We start from the raw sequence: 27841 nt of genomic DNA, 5'->3' as shown, positions 1-27841 counted from the left end.
ATCTCTATCTTGTATGGACATAACTCTTTCTCTATCATCAATAGCACTCCCCCTCCCTTTTTACCCCTTCTATCCTCACGAAACATATCATACCCTTCCATCTCTATTCCTGTCAGGATGTCATCCTCATCTAACCGTGTCTCACTTATTCCGACAATCTTTGGGTGAACAGACGCAATTAGTGCAACCATTTCATCCGCCTTGTTTCTTATACTTCTAGCATTGGTATACAAACACGACAGCTCATTTCTGGATCTACAGCTAGTTCTACTGATACCACTCGCTCGATGTGATCTCTCCATGCTGGACTGGTACCATTTCCCTTTCTGCTTCTTCATTTTAGAACCCTTTTCAATTTCATCTGTTTCCTCTTGATCCCTAGTCATCCCTTTTCTTTCCTGCCTACACATGCTCTCACCTCCTCTTGGAGCATCCACCTTTTCACGCTGTGTACCCCTGTCCACCCTGAGCCTCCCCATTTCCCTGCTCCTCTTGCACACCCATTCTCTCATTTTCTATACTCATACCACTCACTTCCCCATTCATTTCCACTTCTTCAATCTCTCCTGTCTTACTCTCCTGCTCTTCCACATCACTCCCCTCTCGATCTGGTTCATTCTCTCTATTCACTTCTCTACCTTCCAGCAGCAGTCTCTCCAAGCGACTCACACTATAACCACTCAAATGCAGTCTATCGCTCCCATACAGCTCACTTCGTCCCTCAAACTCATTCCACACATTAACAAACTGTACTCCTATCTCCTCACACATTTCAGCCAGAATATCATTCATAATCCTTGCTCTCCGCCTCATTTCACCACAATCATACCTAGGCAACACACTGACTACCCTTCCTGTTACACTATTCTCTTTTATCTTTGAAAATTTATAAATTTGGAAATAATAATTTGGAAATTTGTAATTTCCAAATTATTTTTATTTTTCAACACAATCTCCTTTACAACTAATACATTTATTCCAGCGTTACTCCAGCACCATTATTACATCCCTGTAGCAGTTCTCAGTAAGATCTGCAAAATACCCCTCTACAGCTGCAATCACCTCTTGATTCGAAGAAAAAAGCTGACCAGCGAGGAAGAGTTTTAGTTTTGGGAAGAGATAGAAATCAGAGGTAGCCAAATCTGGGGAATAGGGTGGATATTCCAACAATTCATAGTGCAGATCCCTTAATTTTCCCAAACACCTTTGTGGGCAGGTGCATTGTCTGATGAAACATGATTTTTTTCTTCTGCAAACAGGGTCTTTTGTCATGAATTTTGGCGTCAAGTCTGGTTAAAAGATTGGAATAACATTCCCCAGTTATTGTTTTACCCTTTTCAAGATAATTAATAAACAAAATGCCTTTAGCATCCCAAAACACTGATGCCTTAACCTTTCTTGCTGATGGAACCGACTTTGTCTTCTTTGCAGCTGAACAACTGTTTCTGTTCACTGTTTTGACTGCTGTTTGGATTCTGGTGTGTAATGGTGAATCCAAGTCTCATCCATAGTAACAAATCGATGCACAAAATCAGTTTTATTCTTGTTAAAACGCTTCAAGCACTGTTCAAAGATTTTCATGTGGCACCTATCTTGCACAAAGCTTTTTCATTTGCAATTCTTCATGCAAAATATATCCTACACATTCTTTTGAAATGCCTATAGTCTCAGCAATTTCACGCACTTTGACTTGCCAGTCATCCAATACCATATCGTGCATTGATCAATGATTTCTGATGTTATCACACTTTTTGGATGTCCTTCACATAGATCATCTTCAAGGCTGGTACAGCCACGTTTAAACTTGCCAGCCCATTTCTTAATTGTTTAAAACGAAGGACAAGAGTGTCCATAAAATTTTATGAACTTCAAATGAATTTCTTTTGGCGTTAAACCTTCTTTTAAAAAGAATTTTATAACTGCACGATACTCAATTTTATCCATTTAGAGGGACACAGGCAACACTTTTGCTTCAGACAGCTGTATAAAACAAGATAGTTTGACTTGCAATTTCACATGGATGCTTATGACAGATGTACCAACTTAGAAAAAAAAAAATCTTGCCAATAGTGTTGCCATTGTGAAAACAGGTAAAAACAACATGTTAGAATTGTTTTCACCTGTGTGAAATGAATGAGATGTAGAATGGAATGTAGAATTTACTCTTGATGGAGATATATTGTTGGAGGTGGAGGATATAAGGTAATGATATAAGGTAATGATATATGGTAATATAAGGTAAAATTGAGGTAATGGTGAATAAGGATCTGAAATTTGGTGGACATATTGCCCTCCAAAGAGGAGGACATATTGCTTACAAATTCGTTGTGAGGACAACATAAAGAATTCTGAGAATGATGTAGAGAACACTGACTTGTAGAAGTAAGAAGATTCTGGTTCCATCATATAACGCTCTGATTAGGCCACATATGGACTACCGTGCATAGATTTGGTCACCAAGTCTTCAAAAGGATAAAGAGATGTTGGAGAGGGTCCTGAGGCAATTGACCAAAATAGTTTCTGATCTCTAGAATGTTAAATATGAAAAAAGGTTGAGATGATGCAATTTGCAGAGTCTAGTGGATAGGAGGAAGAGGAGCGATATGATAGAGATGGTAAGGAGTTGTTATAGGATTAAAGTTGAAGAGGTTTTTTTCATGAAATGGTCAGAGATGGGGTAAAGAGAGAGCATGAGGTCATCCCTGGAAGCTATATAAGGAGGGTGTGAACAGGGGAGTGAGAAGCAGGTTTTTTGCATAGAGAGTTGTTAATGAGTGGAATGCATTGCCTGATACCATGGTGTCTGCAGATAATTTGAATGTGTTTATTATCCCAAGACCCCATGGAGTCTGTGATTCCATGGGGTCTTGGGATAATAATAATAATAATAATAATAATAATAATTTCCTACAGCCTTATAAAGGATTAAACTAAATTTATTATAACATCTACTCCAATCAACACCTGTCATTCTTTGACCTCTAATTTTCCTATATTTGCCTTCCTCCTACATATTGCACAGCATCATTTATACTAGTATGATATATACTGATGAAATGCTCATTAAATAATTAAGCTATATCCTTTGCAACTGTCACTCTGCTACCATGGCTATCCACCAAAGTCAACTTAGGGGAGTGAATAGATGACATCAATGGCAGTATCATATTAAAAAATGAGTATATTAGGAAAGAAGTTAACAATGTTAGCATTCAGGAATATGTTAAGAGAGTTAAACTTTGATCAAAGTTTAACTCTCTTAACTGTATCAAAGGTTACTTTGATACAGTTCCACAAAAGACAGAGATATAAGTTATATATTTAGTTTAATCCTTTATCCAAGTGTAAGGAAACAAAGTTTGCACTTGAAGTGCCTTCAGGACTGGGGCAACTCGTGGCAAAGGTGGACTAAGTTCTCATCACTTTCCTTAGTATCCCATAATGCAAAGCACATCTCCTTGTGGACATGTATATAATGCTATGCATTATGGGAAGAGTCACTTTTCAGCAAAATATAAGCGTTAATAAAACATCTTTGTTGTTAAAAGTGTTTGTGGTGTTGTTAATAACGTGAAAAATAAGTCATGAATAACCATCAATACCTAAGCTTATCTGTTAGATTGTGCTTGTATAAATCTTACCTAGAATACTTTGTAGAGAAATTCCTCTGTAATTCTCACATTCAGTTTTATTCTCTTTTTTATAGATGGATACAATAAATGCTCTACTCCAATCGTTGGGAATTTGGCCTTCTGATCAGGCCTTGTGAATAATGCAGTGTAGCCACTGCACAACTTTTATACCTCCATAATTAAGCATTTCTTGTTGAATATCACCTATTCCAACTGCCTTTCCACATTTCAAGTTTGTGACAGCTTTTTCTACTTCAAGTACTGATATGTATTCTTCTTTGCATTCTTCCTGAGATGTTGGAAGTTTCTACTACTGTTCTGTTACTGCTTGGTTTGTTTAACAGTCTTTCAAAGTAATTATTCTAATCCTCTAAGATATTGTTATCTTCAGTTTTCATGTCACCATTTCATATTTGATTCCTTTTACACTACTCTTTCCTCCATTTCTAAGCTTCTTCAATAGCCTCCTTCAATAGAACATTTTGACACCTTCCTGATCTTTATTTTCTGTATTCTTACCAAAGTTTTCCCATGACTTTTGTTCAGCTACTTTTACATACAGGCTCGCTTATATTTTTCTCTGTATTATTATTATTATTACATCACACCTCCAGGGAGTCCAAAGACTCATCGAGGGAGGACATCTACTCTACAACTCTTCGTTTCACTACTCCACCAACCTTTGTCATCTAACACAACGCCATCTATCACCAAATACTACCACTAGTACTTTCAAGGGCAAGACAATCACAACATCCATGCCCACAGTGGGATTCGAACCCGTGGCCTTTTGGCTGGAGAGTGGATACGCTAACCACTCGGCAATTAAGGTTGGCAAATTTATATTCTTTTAGGATATCTGTTGACTTATTTGCTAGAAATTTTTGGCATGCTTTCTTCTTTTCCAGGACTGCTTCTTTCACTTCTTGTGTCCACCATGGTATTCTTATTTTTCTATCCTTACAGATAACTTCACCACATACCTTTCTAGCTGAATTAATCGATGTCTTCTTCAGAGTTTGCCACTGAGACTCCAAGGTTTGGTTTTTGTTTTCAATTTGTTTCATCTTTTCTTCAATAATGTTTGTATAATTAAGGCTACAATTTACTTGTAAAAGCTGCTTAACTTTAATTCGTTTTAAAACTCTCTTATGTACTATTCTTTTCAATGTGATATCCATTTTTATTCTGCTTAGTACTAAGTAATGGTCACTTCCAATTTGAAATCTTCATGATATACTATTATATCATGAAAATATCACTATCAACAATAACATAGTCAATGAAGTTCTTCTTATTTCTCATATCTTCTCTCCATGTTAACTGGTGCACATCTTTATGTTGAAACATGGTTTAGTAATGATTAGTCCATGTCCTGAGCAGAAGTCGAGTAAATACTTACCATTGCTATTAGCTTTGCTCTTTTCTCCAAATTTTCTCAAAATGTTCCTATATGCCTGGTGGGATTCATTTCCTACTCTGCTGTTCAGATCACCAACAAGGATCACTTTTTCCCATTTTCTTTATGCCAGCTGCCTGTTCTAATGACTCAAAAAAAAAAAAAAATCCTCCATTTCTTCCTTGGAAGAACCTTCTGTGACACCATAGGCACAAATAAGTTTCATTATCCGTGTCCCCCATTTTGAAGTATTATTATTATTATTATTATTTGTCACCTCCAGGGAGTCCAAAGACTCATCGAGGGAGGGCATCTACTCCCAGCTCTGCTTCCACCACTCACAATCCACCAATTGACTGCAACTACACCAACGCAATCTACTGCCACTCACAAATCACAAACATCCATGCCCACAGCAAGATTCGAACATACAGCCTCTTGACTGGAGAGTGGACACGTTAACCACTCAACCAGTCAGGTTGGGCATGCCCAGCCTGGCTGGTCAAGTATGCCCACATAACTCTACTTGAAACTGCCTTCCAATCAAGAATTTTATCTTCATGTTTGGTGTTGAATGCTATTGCTACTCCTTCCTTTCCTTGATCATTATTGTCTGAAAATAACATCCTATACTTATCATTTAGTAAGATGTCACTGTTTTTGTTTTCTTTGTTTCAGTAACCAATTATGTCACATAATATCCTTCCAATTCTTCTGCAAGTTCGATTTCCTTTCTATTAATACTCCTTATATTGATGGTTCCTATCTTCAGTACTTCTGGTGTTGTGTTTATTCTTCTTCTTCTTCTAGGTGTTGCATTGCAGCTTATTCCAGTAGCTGACTTTTCACTGTTAATCCTGATTCCCTGATGAAAAACAGCAGGGGCCTTGTTTAATTGCATGACCCCCACCAGCCAACATGAAATCTGATCATGTTGTATCATCATATGCATTTGTAGTTTAAGCCAATATGGAGTACAATTTGGTTGGCTAAGGCCCAAATTGCCAGCCCATCCTTGTTTGTTCAATACCCAGTGTGGACACCTACTAACAGGATGCATCACATGAAAGTGAGGGTTGGACATTAGGTAAGAAGTCCTAGCCGGTTCTTTGCAATCCTGAAAGGTGATGTGGATCTCTCCTCCCAGTTATTTGGCTTTCATCCTTAAGCAATTCCATAATATCTTATTATTATTGACACCTCCAAGGAGTCCAAGACTCATCAAGATGCCTACTTGACAACTCTCTGTCTCCACAACTCAACCACATCATCTACACCATCTACTGTCCACAACCACTACCACTAGTATTGTCACAGACAAACATCCATGCCCATGGTGGGATTCAAACACGCAGCCTTTCAGCTGGAGAGTGGATACGCTACCCACTCGGCCAACCAGGTCAGCGATTAATCTGGTAATAACCCCTCACCGACTTATATGTCTCAGTCATATTCCCCTCTTTTTCTTCTATTCACAAGGCTCTGTAAGTTGCATTTCCTCAATCTCTCTTTGTATGTGACATTCCATAGACCTGACAGCAACTTAGTAAACCTTCTCTGGACCTTCTCCAATACATCCTCATCCACATGAAAAACCAATTAACCAAATCTGTGCATAGTAGTTCAAATGTGGACTGATCAAAGCTTTATACATCATAATCATCATCATCAGCATCAAATTCCTGATTTGTACCCTCAAGGGGTGTACAGGATATGATAGTACTACATGAAAAATTTAAGTCATTACTAACTTCCTATCTACAATTTTCCTCCAAATCAGTCTGTTACTTGTCAAGACTCCAACATTATCAGATCTTATATTTCTATCGTCTAAGGCACTTTGTACCGTATCAATCCACCTATATCTTGGTCTTCCTCTGGGTCGTTTTCCTGCCAACCTGGCAGAGAACACTTGTTTTGCTAATCTTTCCTCGCCCATTCTGTTTAAGTGACCATACCAACTGAGATTAGCTCTGCTAACGCATTCCTGGATGCTGACAATGTCAAGTTCTTTCCTAATATCCTCATTTTTAATATGATATTGCCATTGATGCCATGTGCTCACGCCTCTAATCTTTCTCAGGCCTTTCATCTGCGGTCTCTAGTCTTTGGTCAAGTGTTTTACTTCTGACCCAGCTCTCAGATCCATAAGTTAAAACTGGTTTGAACACTATCTTGTATATTTAGTGTTCCGACTAATTTCTCTCTTATTCCATATGAATGTATTCAATTGGCTGCCTATCATACCAGCGTTGTTGATTCTATTGTCTATTTCCATATTTAATTTACCATCTGGAAATAGACAACAGAATCAACAGAGCTTTATACAGGGAACCATAATCTCCTTGCTTCTACATGTCAACGTCCTCTTCATTACTGACATAATCCATTGGGATGTTCTTACAATTTTAGCAATGTAACCTAAACTTCAAGTCTCTGTCCACAATCACTCCCAGATCTCTCATCTCCTCTGGAATGTTGAGTATGAGGAAAGATTGAGAAGATGTAATTTGCAAAGTCTGGTTGACAGGAGGAAGAGGGGTGATATGATAGAGACCTACAAGTTGGTAAGGGGTTGTTATAGGATCAATGTTGGAGTAGTTCTACAGAAAATAGTGGGAGATCAGGGGAGAACCAGAAGTCATCACTGGAAACTGTATAAAGTGGATGTGAGTAGGGGAGTGAGAGGCAGGTTTTTTTTCGTGCAGAGTTGTAAATGATTGGAATGCTTTGCCTGAGATTGTGGTGTCTGCAAGGAGTTTGAGTGTGTTTAAGACATGGTATGTTGAGCTGTGTGTGTGTGTGTGTGTGTGTGTGTGTGTGTGTGTGTGTGTGTGTGTGTGTGTGTGTGTGTGTGATAAAGGGACCTCCCAGATGAGTCTTTGACTCCATGAGGTCTTGGGGTAATAATAATAATAATAATAAAATTTTTCCATTAACTGTATACTTTGCATCCCAACCTTGCCTACCAAATTTCAAGACCTTGCACCAACATTAAACTCATTTGCCTACTTTTAGATAACAAACATAGTGTCATATGTTTGTTTATAGACCTCAATGTCTGCTCTACTTCTCATATCCCTTCTCAACTTTGCATCATCAGCAAACAGCTGGACATCTCCAATCAAGCCAATCCCAATCTCATTAACATACAAGTTAAACAATAATAGTTCCAAAACAGATCCCTGTCACACTCCACTACTTATCTTCCTCGTTTGGGATACCACTCCTCCATATACAACCTGCTGATATCTGTCTGACAGCCAATCAGCTATCCAACTTACCAGTCTGTCATCATCTGTTTCAGTTTAACTTACAGCTTGTCATGTAGCAAATGTACATATATTTAGGCTTTTCCTCATTCATCATAAGACCCATAGGCTTACTTGCTTTAATTAAATTACATGTAGTTTGTATAAAATCCTGACAAAAGTTTCCAAGCCAATAGGTTCTCCCATTCATTTGAATTCTCTATTGGTCATTTAGGTCTGTAATGATTTTTGAACACAGAATCAATACAACAGCATCTCCATGGTGAAGCTAGCCTGTATTTCAAGAATTAACAAATATTCCTGTAGAAAACATAATTTGCAGCTGATGTGGTGATTACACAGTTATATCATATTTATATATTTCTGTGGTGTTTTACAAAAGTTTCATTGATACCCACAGTACACTTTTTTCCTATTTATACTGTCATGTTTGTTTATAGTCCACAAATACTAGATGTGATTCTTTATCAAATTCATAATGTTTTTCTAAGTCAGAGTGTGAAAATACAATCAGTTATGTTAGCTTTCCCTTACATAAGCAACACTGATAGCATCCAATGATTCTAATACATGTAAATCAGTTCTTTTCCTGATTAGTGTAGGTGGTATTTTGTAGTAAGCATCTTAACAGGAGATACCTCTACAGTTATTGGTAATTGGGGGGTGGGGAGTCTTCCTTTTTTAAAAATAGGACATAATATGGCTGCATTCCAATTCACTGGGATTTCTTCTTTTTGCCATATTGGCTTAATAAGTTCATAAATTTCAGCTGTTGAAGTTGTTCCTCCACAGTCAATCAGTCATAGTTCCCTCAAATGTGGTTTCTTCAACATTTTATTCTATCTGTTGGTGATAAATCCTCACCAGGAATTGGTGAGGATATCCTGAATTCCTCAACAATTTCTTTTTCTTGAGTAACCTTCCTCGGTTGTTAGTCAGTATTGGGGTTTGTTTTCCGAAGTGTGTTTCCATTGTATTTGAAGAATCACTTTGAGTTATTTGTTTATTTTCAATTTTTTCAATTAATTTTTTCTCTTGAGTATTTTACTAGCTAAATTTCTCCTAGCAGTCTAAGTATTTTCTAGTGATGGATCCTATAGCATTTTTAATCTCATTACATTTCTTTATAGCCTTTTTATATAAATTATTATTAACACAAAGACTAAGAATTAACACAAAAAAGACCAAGATAATGATAATGGGTAGAAAAATAGGAGATAATGTAAAAATAAGATGTGGAGGAGAGATTTTAGAAGAAGTGGAAAGATTTCAATATTTAGGTAGCTGGATCTCAGAGAAAGGAACTTCAGAGTTGGACATTAGAAATAGAATAGGCAAAGCTAAATCAGCATTTATGGAAATGAAGAGAATTTTAATAAACAAGAACACTAAAATAGGCATTAGAATTGGAATAGTTAAAGCAACAGTTTGGAGTATTGCAAGTTATGGAAGTGAGTCATGGACACTAAGAAAGAGAGATATGGAAAGAATTAATGCATTGGAAATGTGGTGTTATAGAAAGATGGAAAAGATTAGCTATACAGAAAGAATATCAAATCAAGAAGTTTTAAGACAAGTTGGGGTGGAAAGAACACTGTTAAAGAATATTATGCAAAGAAAGACTAGATTTGCAGGACATCTTCTGAGAGGTTCTTCGGAACACCTGACAAGAACTATATTACAAGGGAAAGTTGAGGGGATGAGAAGACGTGGAAGACCAACTAGAGAGTGGTTTAATGACATCGTGGAATGGACTGGTTTAAGAATGATGGAAGTGACAAACAGAGAGAAATGGAGAAGAGCTGCTCATCTGCTGCAACCCTCTTGCTAGAGGATGCTACCGGACGACGACGACGAACACCTCCAGGGAGTTCCAAGACTCATCGAGGAAGAGCACCTACTCTACAACTGTCCGTTTCCACAACTTCACCAACGCTATCTACCACCGATCACCACCAAGAGTATTTTCACAGACAATCACAAACAGATACGCTAACCACTTGGTCAACCAGGCCAAATTACTGTACCATTTGTTTTTCTTTCTACTGCTGAAGGAGTTTCTGAATAATGTGTCTCCATAGGAAAATTTGGAAGAACAACAGGACATTTTACTGTGAATAGAAAAGACCTGAGTTTAATTCTTGTTGTGACAGCATATATATATAGCTGAAGGTGAACTAACTGATCTTATATACAGGGATTTTTCTCTCATAAACTCAGGTTCTCGACAGGGAGAAACCCTGTTACTTCCATAAAGGTAAATCGGACCTTAGAACACACACTATTTATAGACAAAAAAATGCTACTAGTGGAGATAGATGGAGATTTAAATAGTGAAGACCACAGATAGTTTTGAATGAAGTGCCCTCGGACAATGGTCCTTGGAGGTGTCACATAATAACATGTGACAGAGCCACATATTATTATTATTATTATTATTATATTGAGACACCTCCAAGAAGTCCAAAATCTCGTTATGGAAGGACATCGTGCCCCACAACCTATCATCTCCACTACTTAATCCTCCATCTGTATACAATGGCACTATCCACTATCTATACACACAAGATTATCTACCATCCACCAATAGTATTTTTGTCAGTAAATTGCACATGTTCTCTTGGCCAATTTTCCTGTACACGGAATGAAAAGCAGTATAAATTGGGAAGAAGAAGAAACTGCATGTAGTAGTAAGGGAATGGAATTCTGGAATTCTTGCGGGACAAATATCTTAGACAACATGTAGTAGACAGAACACGAGGTACGAAAGTTTTGGATTTAGTCAAAGCATCAGAAGGGCTGCTTATAGACAAGATGGCATCTCTTCCCCCAGTTGGAGAGAGAGAGTGACCGTGTGGTTTTGACGTGGAAGATGAACAGACATGCAGGGGTATCAAAGAGAAAGGAATGTATGTGAAATTCAAAGATAGGTGATTACGATTGTCTTAGATATCAACTTGGAGCAGTTCTATGAAGGGAGGAATTGGAATGGCAAGATATCATCAGTGCTTAGGAACTTGTGAAGGAATATTTATTAGAAGCAATTGTAAGTTGTATACTGTGATTGAAGAAGAGAACACAATTTGGTGTGATGAATGATGAACAATATAAAATGGGAACTGCAGGTAAAAAAAGAGGTTATAGAAGAGATATAAGGAGAGGGGCAGACATTGTTGGATAAAAATGGGAATAGAATGACTGATGCAAAGGACATAGTGGAGTTGTTCAATGAATGCTTTATTGGGATATTTCATCCTGGAAAAGTAGTTTTAATACTAGAGGAATAGGGCAGGTTCAAGATTTAGAAGTGCAAAAAGAGTGTGTGTTTCAAATACTGACCACTCTAGATATCAATAAAACAATGGGAACTGGATGGGATTTAGCCACTGGTTTTGAGAGAATGTGATCAAGAATTGACAGCTCTATTGACCTGTCAGACTTTCCAGTGGTCACACTTTTCATTGAAAGTCTGACCACGAGAAAGGTACTCAAGGGGTTGAAGGAGGGTAAGATAGTGCTATTGCATAAAGGTGGTAGCAGACTGTAAGTATCAAACTATAGACCAGTTTGTATTTCATCAGTAGTTGTTAAGATTTTGGAGAAATCAGTGAGGGATCATATACAGCATTGGGCAGATGAGGGTAATGTTATTATTATTATTATTACAGGCGACTCCAGGGAGTCCTTAGACTCATCGAGGGAGGCCCTAAACATCAAATCCACACAACTATATGACATTCTCGCAGTATCTATTATACCTTGCTTTGAACTCACTCACCGTCATAGTACCCACAACAGACTATGGCAGCTTATTCCACTCATTTACCACTCTAAAAGTAAAGAACCCAGCTCTAACACCCTTGCTGACCACACTCTTGCCAGCTTCCATAGGTGTCCCCTAGTTCTGACACCACCAGTCCTGATCTCAAAAATATCCTCTGAATTAATCCTATAGAAACCCTTTAGCAATTTGAATGTCTCAATCATATCTCCCCTTTTCCACCTATCAACTAATTTCTGCAACCCACTCTTCAACCTGTTCTCATATGGTTCATTCCATAGACCCGCTATCATCTTAGTCACTCGCCTCTGGATCCTCTCCACCGCCTCCCCATCAAGAAGGAACCTAGGTAACCAAATCTGGGCACAGTAGTCGAAATGAGGTCAAGGCACGTTACAGAGGTACAATAACTTGCTTGTCTCTGCTCGTCAAGGTATTTTTCAACAATCAAGTGAGTTGATGAGCTGATTTAGCTACTTTTGCAATGTGCCCCCTAAACTTCATCTCCCTATCCACCAACACTCCCAAGTCCCTGGCCTCATCAACCTCTTGGAGTACAGTTCCACCAATGTGGTATACTGCTGCTAATCTTTTCATCCCAAAATGCATAACCTTACATTTTGTCATATTAAATTGACATCCATTCTCCTTAGCTCAGAACTCCAATCTATCCAAGTCATCCTGCAAGATTTTGACATCGTCTGCATTCACTATCGCCCTACCCAACTTTGCATCAACAGCGAACAAATGAACTGTTCCTCTTAGATCCTTCCCTATACCGTTAATGAACAAATTAAACAGCAGTGGCCCAAGAACAGAACCCTGCAGCACACCACTAGTCACAGGCCGTCTTTTGGACTCTACTCCTGAATAAACTACTCATTGATATCTCTCCATCAACCACCCACCTATCCATCTCACCAACCCTATATCCATTATCATATGTTGTAGTTTATTTATGGATTAGAATTCCATGTGGTATCCTGTCAAACGCCTTTGCCAGGTCCAGCAGTATCACCATAAACCCATTTCCCTTATTCAGTTCAGCCGTCACCTTGTTATAAAACTTGAGCAAGTTACTGAGGCATGATCTACCCTTCACAAAGCCATACTGTCCCCCGTACAGTATCTCATTTTCATCAATCCATTCCTGTATTTTTCCCTTGACTACTTTCTCCAAGACCTTGACAACGACTCCTGATATGCTGATCGGTCGGTAATTTGCAACCGTAGTCTTGGATCCTCCTTTATGCAGTGAAACTATTTTCCCCCTCTTTCCACACCTTCGGGATTAAACCAGACCCGAGACTCAGATTAAACAACATGGTCAAGGACACTGATAATTCCTTATCCGGTTCACGCAAGACCCGTGCCTGTATACCATCCAATCCCACAGATGTATTCACATTAAGGTTCTGTAATAGACTATTCACCTCCACTTCATTCATCACAATTCCCGTATAAACTAATGGTTCCTTCATTTTTTCAATATCACTAACTGGATGATATACTTTTGCAAAGTGCTCGCTCAGTAACTCCACTATATCGACTGATTCAGTGACCTCCTTACCATCGTCATTCCTTAAAATCATTTTGCCGTGTACATTTTTTTCTTCCTTGCAGCATACTGAAAGAACTGTTTGGAACTTTAGCTTGCATAGCTAGTTTCCTTTCATAATCCGCTTTTTCTTTTTTTATCACACTCGTTACCCTTCTGGCCTGCACTTTATACCGTTCGTGTGCCTGCAGGTCACCTTTCTCTTTCAATTCCCTCCACAGTTCTTTCTTTTTTTGCAGCTCAAGCTTAATGGTGTTATTCATCCATTTAACCCCTACTTGTTTTACTATTCGGACCCTAGATATACAATCAGCCATAACCTCCTGTAAATGCTCCTTGACCACTTCCCATGCTCTATTGACATCCAGCCCTTGCAATTGCACATGCCATGGCACTGATCCAAACAATCTCCTAAGCTTGTCATACTTGCCAGCACAGTAATTCCACATATACCCTGTCTTAATCGAAAATTCCACACCTTTAGCCACCTCCCAGGTCAAGACCTTATGATCACTCTCACCAATAGGTCGCAACATGGTCATATTCATTACAGTCAAATTCTGAGATGCTATTACCAGGTCAAGCACTCTCACACCCCAGTATTTTCAATTACATGCTGTCTCAGATAGTTATCCCTTAATAATTGAATAAAATCCATTTCCTTCCTCACATGTGTCCTCTCCTCCTTCCAATCAATGTTATCATAGTTGAAATCCCCCATAATAATTACCCTCCTTCCACTCATTTCATCAATTTGTTTATGCATACTATCTCCACCATCTATTCCATCACCTGGTCTATAGCAGCACCCAACTGTATATTTTATTCTGCCAGTCTCAATTTCACACCAAATAGCCTCAAATGAGCTCTTTTCACTATCCTGAGATACAACTTCAATTCTCCTTGGCTGCAGTTTATCAGCTATCATCAATAACACCCCTCCCCTCCCCCATTTTATTTTCTCTGTCCCTCCTAAACACACTATAACCTACACATTCTATCCCACTAACTATATCATCTTCCGTCAGCCATGTTTCACTAATGCCAATAACCTGTGGCCAGGAGGAGCCAATCAAGGCCAAAAATTCTTCCTTCTTGTTCCTAATACTCCTGGCATTAGTATACATGAAATGCAGTGATCGCTTTGTCCCACCCCTACCTTTATGCATTATTCTAAATATCCCATTCTCATTTTTTGTCCTTAGTACTAGCTCGGGTACATTATATATACTCTTACACTCAACTGTCTCACTGATGTCCACATATTCACTCCCCCCCCCTCCTTGGTAGTTCTAGTTTCCCTGGTTCTGCACATCCATTTTCACTTCATTCAGCAACACTTTTTCCAGTCTCCGCACACCAAATACATTCAAATGCAGGCCATCCATCTTGTATAAATCCTTTTGCCCATCAAACTCATTCCACACTATACCGTCTATATAACCTGCTCATAATGTCATTTGCAATTATGGCCCTCCTTCTAAACTCCTCTCTCCTCATAAAAAAATTATCTCCTTTCGATTCATTCGTACCTATCTGTGAGAGTTAACTTGGATTTGTTAAGGGGTGCTCTTGTTTTAGTAATATGATTGCCTTTTATAATAAAATGGCAAGAGCATTTGATTAGGGAAAGGCATATTCTATCTTCTTTTTTTTTTTTTTTTTTGAATTTACAAAAACATTTGACATGGCACTACATGACAAGCTAATATTTAAGTTGAAGCACAAGAGTTAAGATGTGAGGTTAGTGAACTGGATTCAGGATTAGTATCTGATAGGTATTAGAGAGTTGTGTATGGGAGAGCAGTATTAACAAGGCAGAAAGTTACAAGTCGGGTCTCACAGGACTCAGTATCGGGACCTGTATTGTTTAACATTTATATCAACAACATTGTCAATGGATTGCAGGGGGATATTCAGTTGTTTGCAGATGATGTGAAGCTGGGAAGGGTTATTAGTAATAGTGCTGATGTGGTAGTCCTGAAAAAGGATTTGAATAAACTGGACAGATGGGAAAATGAATAGGGATGCTAGTTTAATTCAGCTAAATGTTAAGTGTTGAAGTTCAGGATAGACTGATGGGAAGCTGTGTGCTCTGTTGAAGGAACTGTACTGGAGGAAGTGAGGGAGGAAGGGATCTGGGAATGATGATTGATAGAAACCTGAAATTCAGAGAACATATTGCAAAGCTTGTGAGGGTAACCTAAAGGACTGCTGCAATACTGAGAAGGATGCTGACCTATAGAGATAAGAGTCGTCATTCCATTGTATAAAGCCCTGATCACCCATACCTGGACTACTGTACTCAAATTTGGCCACCTAGAATGTTAGTTATTAATAGGCTGATGGAATATGAACTGCAGATAAAAGATAAAAGAGGGAGAGGTGATATGATTGAGACTTTAAACTGTTGAGAGGCAATTACAGGGTTAATACTGGAGAGTTCTTTTGTTTGATGGAAAGGGGGGAAGGAGCAAGAAGGGGCCATCCCTGGAAGTTACAAAAGGAAGTTGTAAGCAAAAGGATGAGGAGTGGTTTCTTTGTGTGGAGGGTGGTTGAACCATGGAATGCATTGCCTGATATAGTGGTGAGAGTACAAATGGTTAATGAGTTCAAGGAGTGGTATGATAGACTTTGTGTTTTCTATGGTGGGCCTCCCATGATGAGTCTTGTGACTCCATGGAGGCCTGAATAATAATAATAATATAGTTATGTGTAAGGTTATGCACATTGGGCTGAAAAGATCACAAACTGTATATTTATGCTAATGTGTCTGAATTAAAAAAAAAAAAATTATAAGGTCAGGGGATTTGCAAGTGGCCAGGTAGTTCAATGCATTGCAAAAAATGAGCACAACAGCACAAGGATCACCTCTTTATTAGACTCTGATATGACCACGTCTGAACTAATGTACTCGCAACAAGTAGAGGCAGGAAAGTTATTATCCCTCTTTATCAGACTCTGATATGGCCACAAACTAGTACTCAAATCTGGTCACCATACTTTCTTGGGGATGCAGAAGGGTTAGAGAAAATTCAGAGTACGGGCTCAGTGGGGACTGGGTAATAATTTTAATTATTAGAGAGAGAGAATTCAGAAAAACAGAAGTAAAAAAATCTCCTGAGTGATGCCTTTCAGGAATTTATCAAAAAAAAAAAAAAAAAAAAAAAAAACTTTTTTGAATATACCATCCAGTTAAATGTTCTATGCCAGAAATTTTGAAATGAATCACCAGTTACTAAAAAAAAAAAAAAAATAGTTTCTGTCTATAGCTTAAGCAGGTACTAAAGATTATTATTATATTATTACAGTATATTTTATAGCTTTCTGAGGCTACAGTTTTCAAACTGTGTGGGTACAGATTACTCTCATATTATTTTTATAGGTAACAAATTATCTGAGTTATCTTCTTCAACACCTGCATTCAATCAGCTTTACTTCCCCCCCCTTTCTTTTATCATTAAAAATAAATAAATAAAAACGCCATGTAAACTGAGTGCGTTTACGCTGCATCAATGCAGCGGCACATATTGCACTATCATGGCAAAACTGTCATCATATCATGGAGTTTAAACTTGTTCCAACATGTGAACAAGGGAATTTAAGCCAAAGCATGAAATCAGCCTGGCCATTGCAAAGGTTCACGTCAAATTTAAAGTGTTAGGTAGCCATTCCCACGGTGAGAGTTTAAGGCTACGCTTCAAGTCATGGGCGATCGTTATATCCTCTACTCTCCAAATGTTAGCAATGACAAATAATAGAGATGACTTGTTTTTATGCATCGAGATAAATAATAATAAACTGCCTATAGTACATAAGCGAAAATCCGTTTTTTTTTTCCCCCAAGTGCTGTATTAATGAATGAATAGTATATGAAATGATATTACAAAACTGACGTTTTATAATTAAAACGTTTAATGAATGTCTTGGATTTCCATAGTTGATGAATGGTCATCTTGTTCCTTTATGTGCTAAGGCAGAATCGAGTAGAATATGTAAGAAGTTAGCATGATCCTGCATTCGCCTATCCGTGAATTCAATTTTCTAAGTAGTCATTAGCTCAGGTCTGAAACTGACTATATCAAAAGGACGTTATATTTCAATAAAGTTCAGTGTATTAGTATTGAATTGAAACTATTTGAAATATAATTTCAAATTTCTTATATTATATATGCCAATGTTTAGATTCAAATGATATATAAATTTTTCATTGCCCGCATTAAATGGCTTCGCGAGCAATGAAATCAGAATTAGCCATTACAATACAGCATCAGTTTCAATCGTGAGCTCAGTTGAACTTGACACGGAATTTTTTCATAGTCTCTCTATCTTTCGCTCTAAATCCACAGTAATATAAGCTACATTAAAAGTTATATTTACACAACGTCTAAATGGGCTCGTAAATCTATCAAGAAAACAACTTGCATTTCTAAAAAAATACGAGAGGGTAAATCGTATTATTTATAAATAAAATAATGTTACGGTTAGTACACGTATTAAGAAGTAGGTAGAGAATAAACTTGCTTTTGAAGAGAGTAACAGAATTTTATGAACATGATTTAACGCTCACATTTCTAATTCAGAGCTAAATGTTATATAAAGATTGGTTGCATACGTTAATTCTAAAACCTAAAAATCGTGGACAAACCAGTAAGTTACTAGTGCCAATGCCGATCTGACTTACAAGTCTTATTCGTATCCTCTGATGAATTAATTTGAAGAAAAATAGGCAGACATTAAAATGTAATTTTCCTGCAAATCCATTCGGAAAAGTATGGTTGTTATTCTTTTCAATAAATAAACAATCGCATTCTTTCAGCGAAATAAAGTCGAAAAGCTCAAGGATAAGGGTAGGGCGAGAAAGGGGATAGCGAAAGTGCAAAGGGTATCACAGCTGAAGAAGGGAAGGGGAATGAAATTGAAATTCTATCCGAAATAGGAAATGACCGCCCTCCCTGATATGCAGGTGAACGAGGTCACTGTGCAAAATAAGAAAAAGGAATTATCATTCCTTTCTGCTCTGTGCTGATATCTTTGTAAATATGTCAACTCCTTCTCCCACCATAGATATATGGTATTTATATATCAACAGGGATGGTGTGTGTGTGTATACATACAGATCAAAAAGCTTAAGATAATCTAGTGATTCCAATTTCAAGTGATCTTAAGCAATTTTTAGAAGTCTTAAGAATTGCCTAGTAATTCCTTTAAAAAATAAAATAATTTTTTTCTCTTTAGTAAATAGACAGTGAGAAACCTTTACTGTTTATCAAGATTAAGCATTTAGCTTCTGACATGCTGCTGTTGTTACAAGAGGATATGAATAGGTTGGGTACTTTAGGCTGAAGAATGGAGATGTCATTTCATAATGTTTATGCTTTGTTGTCTCTAGTACAAGGAAGTAAAGGAAGTTAGAAGTTTGGTACTTAACAATAATGAAGTTTATTATTATTATTATTATTATTATTACCTGCACTTCCAGGGAGGGCATTCTGCTGTACAACTTTGTCTCCACCATTTAATCTATCAACTACACATAGAACTGCTACTGCCACCATTATCTACATACAATGCCATATATTGCCCACCAACACCAGTAGTATTTTTTTTTTTTGTCTGTAAATTGCATGTGTTCTCAAGATGGATTTGCCTGTATATGTGATGAAACACCCAAGTTACTAGGAGAAAATACCCTGATACCTGATTTGTTTATTTATTTATTTATTTTACTGATTTATTTGGCATTCTCTGTTATAAAGAGATCATAATTAGGTAGCTTGAAACAGTGCCATGAAATAGAAATGTACAAAGGGAAAATGTTAACAGTGCATTGGGAGATGGTCAAGATTTGAGTATCAGACCAAATACCAAGAGTCAGAGTGATAAGTAGGAAGCAGGAGTTTTGGATTAGGTGGGCAAAGATTGTGCTTTAGTAATTTGGTTGCATTTTAGAATAGGGTGACTCGTATATTGGACAGAGGAGATGGTTATAAAATAATTTGTCTAAATTTTGCTAAAGCATTTGATTGAGCACTGCACAACAAACTACTGTTGAAACTGAGTATGTGCAGACAGATAATCATTTGGTAGCTTGGTTACAGGGATGGTTGGATAGGAGCCAGTGAGTTGTGTTTGGAGGTGCAGTGTCCAGAAAAAGGAACATGACAAGTGGGGGTACCACTGTGTGTGTGGGGGGGGGGGGGTTCTGTTACCTCCCCACCATTAACACTTTTTAAAGTCATCCTTCCATAGACATTCCTCCTTTTACTTGCCACATAGCATTAGAACTCTTTGGGATTATTTCTTTTAGCCTCATCAGCTAACTTTCCCTCATAATTAGCTTTGGTCTTCCTTATCATACAGGTCACCTTCTTGCCTCTGCCTTATACTACTCGTGGGTATTCTGATCACCTCTTTCTTCATAATCCCTCCACAACCTTTTCTTTGGGTGTAACTCCTGCTTATTGAAGCTTTTCATCCATCTAATTCCTACCTGTTTATCCTTCTTAGTCTGAGTATACATTCTGATACTGCTTTCTTCAAACACCCCTTGACCACCTCCCATGCACCACAATCTCTCCCCTACAAATTCTTATGCCATGGCACAATGGTAATCTCCCAGGTCAAGATTACATGATCACTTTCACCAAGCAGAGGCAGCATAACTAGTTTGGTTAATGTTAAGTTCTCTCATTCTGGATCAGATCCAGCACTCTTGAACCTTGTGTCCCCCCCCCCCTCCTCTATTACATACTGCCTCAGGTAATTATCCTTCAGCAGCTGTAGAAATTCTATTTCCTTCCCTACCTGCGACAATTTCTCCTCCCAATCTATCTCCCCATAGTTGAAATCCTCCATAATAATTACTCGACCTGTACTCATCATTCTAATTTCCTAATACATGTATTAACATATCTGACCTCCATGGAATCAGAAGCAACCAATTACATGTTTCTTGTTGGCGTCTATCTTATACCAAATAGCCTCAAATTAACTGCTTTCTGAATCCATGTTCCCCTGATGTACTTCTACTCTTTTTGGCTTCAATTCCTCTGCTGTCATTAGCAAAACCATTCCCCATCCTATTCCTTCTGTCCTCTCTGAAGACACCATATCCCTTTCATTCTATTCCTATGACCATATCAACCTCGATGAACTAAATCACACTAATGCCAATAACATTTGGCCAAGTTGAGCTAACCAATGCCAAAAACTCCTCACCCTTATTTTGAATGCTTTTGGCATTGGTATACATAAACTGCAATACCCCCTCTTCATCCCACTGCCTCCCTTACACCTTGTATTGCTTATCCCACTAAAGTTAAGAACTTGGAGTGCTACATTTAGCATCATGTGATCACTCTCCCACTTAATAACCTCTAGGTCGCCTGAACCCATGCATCCTCACCCCCCCCCCCCTCAATATTCTAGTTTCTCTGGCTCTGCATTTCCAAACTCTCACTGAACAACACTCTATCAAAATACCCCGATACCAAATCCATTCAAATGCAAGCCATCCACCTTATATAAATCTTTCCATCACTCCACAAACACCACATAAAACATGTTATATAAAGTACGTTACACAATGAAGGAGCAAAGACAAAGGATAGCAAATTATAGATTAGTCAGTATCTCAGAAGCAGTGGTTAAAGCATTGGAGAAATTAGTGAAAGACAGAATTTGGGAATAGGTAGATAGGAATATGATACCTTACAGAGGAGAGGAATGGCTTTGTAAAAAATAGATGAAAGATTTTGCTTTAGTCATTTATGCTTTCTGTAATCTAGTGTAGTTGAGTTGGATAACAGAAATGCATACACTGCAGTATTGTAAGACTTTGCAATGCCATTTAATAGAATACTGCTTGGAAATGTGTTATGTAAATTCAGAAAATGAAGATTGATATGAAGCTGGCAACAAATGGACAGACATCAGAGAGTGGTTTATGGGAGAATAAAATCAAGAAGATAGTTGACTAGTAGCTTACTACTGCATTCATTACTTTACTCATTCATTGAGTAAGGAATGAATAAATAACTAAATGGATTAGTAATGCATCAGTTACTTAATTTTTACATTAATGCTATTAAGAATGATTTGAGTGTGTGTGTGTGTGGCAGTGGGGAAGAAGATATTCATTAGTTTGCTGATGATGCTAAACTGTGAAGAGCAACTGTTAATAAATATGATGTGGAGATCCTGCATAGTGATTTCATAGACTGCTGTGGGCAAAAGATAATGAATAGTGGTTCAAAATAGCCAAATATCAGGTTGTAACAGGCCGAAGTACTTTTTAGGCTAAAGTGCATATTAGCATATGCACCTTGGGTTGAAAAGATTACAAGTTGCATATTTCATTGATAGAAATGCAGGGATTTGATGACAGCAAACTGAGGTTCAGAGAACATGTTGCAAAAGTAGACAAAACAGAAGAACTGTAAGTAGCTCCTTTTGCACCTGAGGCAATAATAGAAAATTGTGCCTCCTCAGTAAGGAATGATGGCAGCCAAAGCTGCAATCACAAATGGTGTGTCACCAAGTCATCCGCCAATTAAGGACTCTATTATATGTAACATGATAAAGGACTTTGTGGCATGCAGTGCTTGTGCCATGTATGCATGTCTGCCATATATATAACTGGGATAGATATGTGGCAGGTGAGAGAAGGGGGAGTGCATATATGTGCAAAATGTAGGCAATGGGAGGAATTCAATGAATTAGATATTTCGATAACCGCCCTAGTTGTTTGGGATGGGAAATGAATGTCGGGAGACGAGTAGTGTGATAGGAGAGAATGACAAGCGATATATGAATGAGAAAATAAGAGTCGGGAGTGTGGAAGGCTTGAATGACTGTGAAGTTTTCAGAAATGTTCCTGAATGGGAGAATGAATGGCGAGTAAGAGTGACTAACTTGCAGAGAGAGATAGATGAGATGAAATGTCTTGTGAATGAGATGAGAAGTATGAAAGATGAGATTAGGAGAATGGAAGAGATGAATGCAAGGCGAATCAGAGTAGGAGTGAGAGAGACGCAGGCAAGTAGGGGGAACACAGAGAGAGAGAAAGTAAGAGTTGCAGGTGAGAAATCAAGGAACAGAGTGGTAAGAGGTGTGATCTGTGGTGTGCAAGATAGGATGCCAGAGGAGTGTTTGCCTGGAGGGACAATAGAAAGTGTGGCAATGGCAATTAAAAGGGGTGAAAGGATGGATGAAATGATTGTGATAGTGGGCATGAATGACTTGAGAGGCAATGAAAATCAGGTGGCGAGAGGTTTGAGATTCTTGCTTGAGGTTCTGCAAAAGAAAATGCAGAGAAAGATTGTGTGTGTGTGTTGCCCAGGTATGATAGTGATGAGCTGAGCAGAAGAGTAGTAATACTGAATAGAATAATAGCCAGAATGTGTCAGAAGAGAGGATTGGAATATATGGAAGCTTGGAGGGCATTTGAGCACAGAAGAGAACTGTATGTGAGAAACCACTTGCATTTGAATGAGGAAGGACAAAGGCATCTGGAGAGATTGCTATTTACTGAATGAGTCAGTGTGTCAATGCAAGGAAACTAGAATTCCCAGGATGGATGGTAGCAGGGGTGGTCTCTTGTGGGAATGGGTGCTTTGGGGAAGGGGAACGAAATCAGGTAACACTAAGTCCAGTGGAGTTGATAAGGGATAATGATAGGTATAGACACAGTGACATTTTTATGCTTTATACTAATGCCAGGATTATCTGAAATAAAGGTGATGAATTGGTGGCGCTGATAGCATCAGCCTGGCCAAAGATTATTGGGTTCTCTGAGATGTGGTTGATGGAGGATGATATAATAACAGGAATTGAAGTAGCAGGGTACAGCATTTTTTGACAGAATAGGATAGGAAAATGTGGTGGTGGAGTACTGCTTATGATAAGTGATGACTTATGTCCTCTAAGAGTGGAGGCTTTGGAAGGCATTGACATTAATGGTTTTGAAAGCATATGGTGTGAGGTAGAAGTGTCCAAGACAGGATATTTAGTGGGATGTTGCTACAAACCAAGGAGTACAGAGGGTGGGGAGCAGGAGATGTTTAGGCAATTGAGCTTGGCAAGTGCAAGAAGAATGATTGTTATGGGAGATTTTAACTACAGCAGTATATGCTGCTGGGAGGAGGAAAATACATATAGTAATAAGGAGATGGAATTTCTAGAATTCTTGAGGGACAAATGTGAGGGAACAAGAGGTTCAAGAGTTTTGGATTTGGTCATAGCATCAGAAGAGCTGATAATAAGTGAGATGATATCTCTCCCACCAGTTGGAGAGAGTGACCACGTGGTTTTGACTTGGAAGATGAACAGACATGCAGGAGGATCAAAGAAAATGAAACGTATGTGGAATTATAAGGTAGGTGATTATAATAGTCTTAAGTATCAACTTGGGGAAGTTCCACAGAGGGCAGAATTGGAAGGCCAGGTTATCATTAGTGCTTGGGGAAATTGTGAAGGAATATTTGTTAGCAGCAATAGTCAGCTGTATTCCATGAATGAAAAAGCAGCCACAATTTGGTGTAAAGTGGATGACAAACAATATTAAACAGGAACTGCAGTTGAAAAAGAGATTATGGAGGAGATATAAGGAGAGGGGTGGAAGGCAGATACATGAAGAATATAAGACGCAGGCCAGGAGAGTGACTGGTATGGTGAGGAAGGCAAAACTTGAATATGAGAAGAGATTCGCACTAAGATCCAAAGAAAATTTTTGGGAATTTTCTTTGATCGGCCACAAAGCTAAAATGTTTTAGCTTTGTGGCCAGTATGAGGAGAAATGATTGTGGGATAAAAATGGGAATAGAGTGACTGATGTAGAGGACATTAAGCACTTTCTTGGAGTATTTCATTCTGGAGAAGAAGGTTTTAATACTAGAGGGATAGGACAGGTTCAGGGTTTAGAGGTTCAAGAGGAGAGTATGTTCCAAATCCCAAGTACTCTGGATATCACTAAAGTTGTGGGACTGGATGATATTTCACCACAAGGTTTGAGAGAATGTGCTAAAGAATTGAGAGCTCCATTGACCTGGCTCTTGAATAAAAGTCTGGAGGAAAGGTACCCAAGGAATGAAAGGAAGGTAAGATAGTGCTATTGCACAAGGGCAGTAGCAGACTGGAAGTGTCTATTTATAGGCCAGTTTGTGTGTCATCTGTAGTTGTTAAGGTCTTGGAGAAATTAGTGAGAGACTATATACAGCATTGGGCAGATGAGGGTAATGTTATCTGTGAGAATCAACATGGATTTGTTATAAAGGGTGCTCTTGCTTTAATAATATGATTGCCTTTTATAATAAAGTGACAAGAGCAGTTGATGAGGGAAAGGCATATACTGCCATTTTTTTGGCTTTTGCAAAGCCGTTTGACAGGGTGCCACATGATAAGCTGATATTTAAGTTGCAGCACATGAGTTTAAATGTCGGGTTAGTTAAATGAATTCAGGATTGGCTGCCTGATAGGTATCAGAGAGTTGTATATGGTGGGGCAATATCAAGGAAGCAGTAGGTCACAAGTGGGGTTCCACAGGGCTCAGTGCTGGGAAGTGTATTGTTCACCCTTTATATCAATGACATTGTCAATGGATTTCAAGGTGATGTTCAGTTGTTTGCAGATAATATGAAGCTGGGAAGGATTATCAGTAATAGTGCAGATGTGGTAGCCCTGCAAGAGGATTTGAATAACTAAACAGATGGCAAATGAATGGGGGGGGTGTCAGTTTAATGCAGCAAAATGTAAAGTCTTGAAGTTTGGGATCCATCGGTGGGAGGATGCATACTCGATTGGAGGAGCTATGCTGGAGGAATTAGCGGAGAGAAGAGATCTGGGGGGGGTGACGATTGATAGAAAACTGAAATTCAGGGAGCATATTGCAAAGGTGATGAAGGTAACCTATAGGATTCCTGCAATAATGAGAAGGACACTGACCTGCAGAGATAAAAGGGTTATCATTCCGTTGTATAAGTCTCTGATCAGACCACACTTAGACTATTGTTCTCACATCTTGTCCCCAGGATTTGAAGGGGATAAATTAACTGTGGAAAGAGTACAGAGGTGGCTAACAAAGATGGTTTAAGGACTGTACAATGTCATTTATGACGATCGACTGAGAGAATGTAGACTGCAGAGTTTGGTGGATAGAAGAAGGAGAGGTGACATGATCAAGACTTTTAAACTGTTGAGAGGCAGTTACAGGATAGATATTGGAGAGTTCTTTCACTTGGTTGAACATAGGAGCGATGACAAGGGACCATCCCTGGAAGTTACAAAAGGAAGCTGTGAGTAAGAGAGTTAGGAGTGGTTTCCTTGCATGGAGGGTGGTTGAATTGCGGAATACTTGCCTGAGAGAGAGATTACAGCAAAAATGGTCAATGAGTTCAAGGAGCGGTATGATAGGTCTTGTGTTTCTTAAGAAGGACCTCCCATAATAAGTCTCTTGACTGCATGGAGGCCTGAATAATAATAATAATAATATTATTATTATTATATATAGTATGAAGGATTACTTGGATGTTGAAAAATACATTGATATATAGGGATAAGAAATTTGTTTTCCCTCTTTAGAATGCATTAATATGACCACATCTGGGTCACTATGCACAGATTTGGTGCCTAAATTTCTTAAGGATGAAGATGTAGGGTTAACTAAAATTGTAATAGATATGCTGCTATTTTGGGGTATAAAATTTGGATGATGGTAGGAAAGAAGGGATATGATAGATACATATAAATCTGGAGGATTTTATAGGAGAGGTGTAGAAGGCATTTATTTATTTATTAGTACATGACAGCAAAAGGGAGAAAGAGAAAAAGGGGTAACTCCTGAGAGATAGTGTAGTAAGCAATGTCAGGATTGGAATTTTGTTTGGAGAGTGGTAATGAGTGGTAAATACCTGACATAGGTTGCCAGAATGAATTGTCTATCAATGAGTTTAAGGAGCAGTATGATAGGCATCGTGTGACTAATAGTCAGTGTAGACATCTTGCAGGAGGTCTTAGGACTCATGGAAATGCTGTCAGCTAATAATAGAAAAATTGTACTAGTATTTAGGTTTAAGAGCAGAACAAAAACGTTGGTTCATTGATAGTTTGAGCTCACTATCAGTAAAGGCTGAAGAATGGATATCCATTTTTAAAATGAGTTAGGACTAAAGGACCTTCCACTTCTCTTCATTGGAGAATAAATGGTGTTGAAGGATTTATTTATTGTTGTAGGAATGCAATAAAAGACTGTTCTAGCAGAATAAAATCAGATCTCCCTGCTTATGCGAAATAAGGTAACCCACAATAGCAAGGAATCTGGTAGATACCTGGACAATTGAGATGTAGGAGATTTGGAAAAGTGATGACTGGCTCAAGGCTATCACTAATTAATAGGTACGCAGTGAAGAAGGCAGATAGCAAGTGCCGCCATCTCAAGCTCCCTAACCCTAACACAATATATTTGTCCGAAAATAGGGTGGGTTCGATGGCCGATTTTCTTGATTACAGGACGAAAAACCCGATTTCCATGGGGGAAAAATCCTCTTGCCCATTCCAGAGATCAACTAATAAATAAATACAGGGTGTTCGGGATAAATTTGACATATTTATAATTAATTATATTTTTCCGTAAGTTACATGTATTAACACACACTTCTCTTCATTTAAAAGTTTGGACCCTTCTTCATTCATATACAAGATGTCAGAAAGGATGGATAGCTGGAACCCACCTGAATCATGGAAGAGAATAACTTGTATCATGATGATTCGTGCCCGCCATCAAAATAAGGATATTACGACTGCTGCCCAATGCTCCCTGAATACAGTAAAAACAATCAGGCATGAACTAGAGACTTGCAATGGTGACTACGAGGATGTAGCAAGAAGAAAGATCCCTAGCAGACGATCTGATTGCGTTCGTACAGCAGAATTCCTCGCAAATCTGCAGGAACAGGTGTTGAAGAACCCTGGCATTGGAATTCGGGCTTTGTTCGTGGAGTTGCTAACTGTAGTCAAGCCCTGGATAACAAGGGTAGCCAATGGTAGGCCGTATGTATGGCAGCAGGATTCGGCCCCTTGCCACACCTCTGGGAAAAGTCAAAAATGGTTGTCTGAAAATTTCTACGACTTCACCAGTCCAAATGTTTGGCCTCCAAACTCCCCAGACCTTAACCCCATGGATTATTTTGTATGGGGCGCAGT

General features: G+C 38.4%; 1 protein-coding gene across 1 annotated transcript in view; it reads right to left on the bottom strand.

The window, feature by feature from the left end:
- Positions 1-19200, bottom strand: part of LOC150100755 (FRAS1-related extracellular matrix protein 1-like) — a 198325-nt gene extending 179125 nt beyond the window's left edge. The window contains exon 1 of the mRNA XM_090401883.1: positions 19113-19200. Coding sequence (XP_090258009.1) covers positions 19113-19200 — 88 coding nt within the window. The remainder of the gene's footprint in view (positions 1-19112) is intronic.
- Between the last annotated feature and the right edge of the window lie 8641 nt (positions 19201-27841).

Source organism: Typopeltis vanoorti, chromosome 12 (genome assembly GCF_054136105.1).
Source record: "Typopeltis vanoorti isolate ZY-2024b chromosome 12, IOZ_Tvanoo_1.0, whole genome shotgun sequence".
In the NCBI taxonomy this organism is placed as follows: Eukaryota; Metazoa; Arthropoda; class Arachnida; order Uropygi; family Thelyphonidae; genus Typopeltis; species Typopeltis vanoorti.
Note: the sequence above shows the minus strand (reverse complement) of the source record. Positions and strands in the feature narration are given on the sequence as shown.